The sequence below is a fragment of the Rhea americana genome, unplaced genomic scaffold (genome assembly GCF_003343005.1).
Source record: "Rhea americana isolate MKP2758 unplaced genomic scaffold, rheAme1 scaffold_4, whole genome shotgun sequence".
NCBI lineage: Eukaryota > Metazoa > Chordata > Aves > Rheiformes > Rheidae > Rhea > Rhea americana.
In genome coordinates this window covers 11,227,255-11,231,151 of record NW_028186534.1, presented here as the reverse complement: position 1 = coordinate 11,231,151, position 3,897 = coordinate 11,227,255, and the positions used below count along the sequence as shown (strand labels likewise).

At 63.4% G+C, this 3,897-nt stretch overlaps 1 protein-coding gene across 2 annotated transcripts in view; it reads left to right on the top strand.

The window, feature by feature from the left end:
* The first annotated feature begins 749 nt into the window (after nucleotides 1-749).
* The window catches only part of GATA5 (GATA binding protein 5), a 14,419-nt gene continuing 11,271 nt past the window's right edge, over nucleotides 750-3,897 (top strand). Inside the window, exons 1-2 of one of the 2 annotated variants that reach the window (XM_085314161.1) lie at nucleotides 750-1,013; nucleotides 1,752-2,375. In XM_085314161.1, the coding sequence (XP_085170287.1) occupies nucleotides 1,856-2,375 (520 nt within the window). In that variant the 5' untranslated portion in view covers nucleotides 750-1,013; nucleotides 1,752-1,855. Of the gene's footprint in view, nucleotides 1,014-1,435; nucleotides 1,475-1,751; nucleotides 2,376-3,897 lie in introns of those variants that run through there. The other variant, XM_085314162.1, reaches the window with a different exon arrangement.

Genomic DNA, 3,897 nt, shown 5'->3' with positions numbered 1-3,897 from the left:
TGCCCCGAGGGCACGGCTCTCTGCCCCTTTACGGGACGGCTCTCTGTCCCGATGGGACGGCGCGCTGCCCCCTTACGGGACGGCGCGCTGCCCCGACGGGTCGGCCTGCCGCCGCAGCCTTGCTGGCCGCGCCGCTGCCCGGGCACGGCCATGCCCTGCCGCCGCCGCCGGCTGCAAGCATCGCCCCCGCGCCGGACGGGCCTGGGGCAGCTGAGATCTGGGAGAGGTGGAGGGGGGCCCGGGGAGTTCCCCCCCTTCCCCCTTTATTGTGACTTTTATCGCAAAGAAGAGCGGGAGCGCTCGCTCGGAGCGCAGAGTTGCCCATCCACGTCCTCTCCTGCCCGAAACTCCTGTCGGAAAGTTTTCGGTTTGTTCCCTAGCCTGCGCCGGCAGCCGGCTCCTCCGGGAAAGCGGGGTGCGGGGTGGGGGGCAGCCTGGCGCCAGAAACGGAGCGAGGCCGGGAGGGGAGGGAGCCGGGCCCCGCCGGGGGCGGGCAGACACCCCCATCCTTGCGGAGGGGGCTCAACTCGGCGGCGGGAGGGGGGGAACCGGGGCGGGGAGGGGGCACCCTCCAGGGCCGCATCCTGCCCCCGGCTCCGCGGCGCCGCGCCGGGGGCGAGTCGGCGGGGCTTATCCCGTCCCCCCGGTCGGGAGGCACCCAATCCTCGCCGGGCCCGGGGCTACCCCGCCGGCCGTCACGTGGGCCGGGCCGCACCGGGGCCCGCCGTAAAGAGCCGCCGCCGCCGCCGCCGCCGCCACTTCCCCGCCGAGAGCCGCCGGGGACGCACCCGCCCCACGGGAGACGGCGGCGGCGAGGGGAGGGCCCGGGGGAGGGCAGCACCCAGCCCCTCTCTGCCTCGGCGCTGTTTTCTTTTCCAAGCCCCCCTCCCCCGTAAACTTTCTTTATTCTTTTTTTATTCTTCCTTTTTTTTTCCTGGAATTTCCCTGGATGGTCTGAATCCAGCTTCATGCCAACCCGGCCATGCCCGGCTCCGCTCCTGGCCCGCTGCGAGGTAAGTACCAGCCTGCGAAAAGTCCCGGAGAAACGGGGGCTGGGGGGGGGGTCGGGGTTTCGCGACTCGAGCTCCCCTTTTAACRGCGAGGGATCCGTCCGCACGGGGAGGCCGCGTTTGAGCTATTTTGCTTCTTCATCCGAAAACAGCAGCACTGGCAGCCGGGTCTCCCGGGTCCTCCGGGGAGGGACCCTGCCCGCGGCCGCTGCCCCGGGAGCCGGGCGCCGCCCCCCGCCGCGGCCCGGGCCCCGCGGGGCCGCGCCGGTGCGCTGCGGCCCGCTGCCTTCTCGCCACGCAAGGCCCCGATGCGCGCTCCAGGACCGGGGCTCAAAAACAAACAAACAAACAAACAAACAAAAAAAAAAAAGGAAGAAAGTTGTTTTGATTTCTTTCTTTCTTTTTTCTTTTCTGACCCTCGGAAATGCCAAAGCGGCTCCGGGCGGGAGCGAGCCGGTGCCCAGGTGCGTGTCTCCCCATTTCCAGGGAGGTTATTTCCCGCTGTGACTCGGCCACTGCTCTCGGGCCAGCGCCGCGTTTTACCCCTTTCCCTCGCCTTGAGATCGATTTGATCGGAGGAAAGTTTAAAGGGGCGGGGGGGGAATTAAAAACTCCGCTTGAAGCAGGAAAGCCGCGGTCTTCCGGCGGGCTCGGAGGCCGCGGGCGGCCAAGGCCCGCAGCCCCCGCCGGCAGGTGCGGRCCCCGGCGCTCACGGCCGCCGCCCTCCGCTCTCCCCTGCAGGCGCCTCCGAGTGAGCCCCGGGGCAACATCTGGGCGCAGCTGGCGGGGCGCCGCGCCGCCCTCCCCGCCGGGCCCTGAGCCGCCGCCGCCGCCGAGGACGGACCATGTATCAGGGCCTGGCCCTCGCCCCCAACCATGGCCAGTCGGCTTATTCCCACGACTCCGGCAACTTCCTGCACTCGTCGGCCGCYTCGCCCGTCTACGTGCCCACCACGCGGGTGCCCTCGGTGCTCCAGACGCTGCCCTACCTGCAAAGCTGCGAGCCGCACCAGAGCCACCTCGGCAACCCCCCGGGCTGGGCGCAGAGCGGCGGCGAGCCCGCCGCCTTCAACGCCGGCAGCCCCCACCCGCCGTCGGGCTTCTCCTACCCGCACAGCCCGCCGGGCAGCAGCCCCCCGGGCCGCGACGGCGCCTACCAGGGGCCCCTGCTGCTGGGCGGCGGGGGCCGGGAGCAGTACGGCAACGCCTTGGTGCGCTCGGTCAACGGATCCTACTCCAGCCCCTACCCCGCCTACGTGACCCCCGAGATACCTCCCTCCTGGACGGCTGGACACTTTGAGAGCAGCGTCCTGCACAGCCTGCAGACGAGGCAGGCGGCCTTGCCCGGCCGCAGATCCACCTTCGGTAGGTCGCCGCCGCCCCTCCCCGCAGCGTCGGGGCTGCGCGCCGTCTGCGCCGCGCGGCCGCGGGAAGCGTCGCGGGTGGGCATTGGGGGCAGCCCCGCTTTCGGGGCGCTGGCGAGGCGGAGATGCGGAGAGAGCACGGGGCAGGGCGGCGGAAACACCGCCGGCGGCCCGCAGTGGGAGCCGCAATAATTCTCGCTGCCCCCGCCGGCTTTTTGGTGGCCCGATCCTGGGGAGAGCAGCGGGTTTCGGCCCCRTTTCCATCCCCGGGACGCTCTAGAAATAAGGGGAAGGAGAGGAAAGTTTTTATCCAGGGAAGGAAAGACGGTCCGACGCTAATGGCAAGCTGGCCCTGGACAGAGCCGGGGGGGTGCTACATGAAGGGCAAAGAACACGTTTCAAAGGAGAGCAATTCCCCCGGAGGACAGGGGAACCGAGGCTGTTCAACCCCTTCCCCCCCGTGATATCTCCTTCCCACAATATCGACTTTGTGCCTGTGCTTCAATACTTACCCTTGTGTTTAAATTAGCAGGGCAGATTTATAGCTCCCTCCCTTTTAAGTAATTTATTGTGGTAAATTAGTTTATATTTGAACAGACTCTCGGTCTCCTAATTCGCCTTCGCCCAAACAGGTCCCCAGCTGCATCAGTCTGCGGCCTTTGGAGAGACAGTGAAACGCAGTCAGGCGTTGAACAATAAAACCCACTTCAATTCGTTTCCATCCACACCGGAGAGTCCTTTTAAATCAAGTCCCGAGAAAACTTTGTTTGCTCGGATCTTGATTTAAAGGAACTCCGTGTGCATGGTTTATAACCCCGGGGTATTTCACCATCCTTCTCCGGTGGTGGTTTGAAAAGTCCTTTAAAAGCCACTTCAAGATCTCAGCCGTGTTATCATCTTTACTGCGGTGAACCGAATTATCTTATCTTTATCCTAAGAACAAAGTAAACCAGGGAAGCGGCCCCCTCCCCAGCAAGCGCGGTCCGCGGCCGCGCTGCCTCCCCGCTGCCCGCGCCGGAGGTGCCGGGAGCGGCTGCTCCCCGGGATTTTCCCTTTGTCTTGGAAAAGCCGTTTCCTCCTTCCCCCGGGTCCGTGGGATCGGGTGGATTAAACTGTGCCTTGTCGGGGCTGCTACGGGCAARAATTCGTTGTGCAGAAAAGAGCCCCGCCGGGGCACTGCGCCGGTCCTGCCGAGGGTGGTGACCGCGCAGAAACTGTTGTTTTTTGCACCTTRAATTAGATGTTTTGGTATCCAGAATGCAAAACTCCGTTATCCCTGAAGTTTATTTTTGTTCTTAAATAATGTAAACCGCTCTTAAGTAGCGTAAACTATTCTTTTTCATTTAGTGAAATATTGCGATTTTTCCGTTCCTTTTTTTTGTTTGTTTTTTACTTTTGTTCATTTTCTCATCTTTCTCCCCTTTATTTTTATTTTTTCTTTTCCTTTTTTTTCTTTCCGTTGGATCATTTTTAATACTTTTGAAGGTGCAAAAGCAAGCAAGAAAGAAAATAGTGTTTTTTTT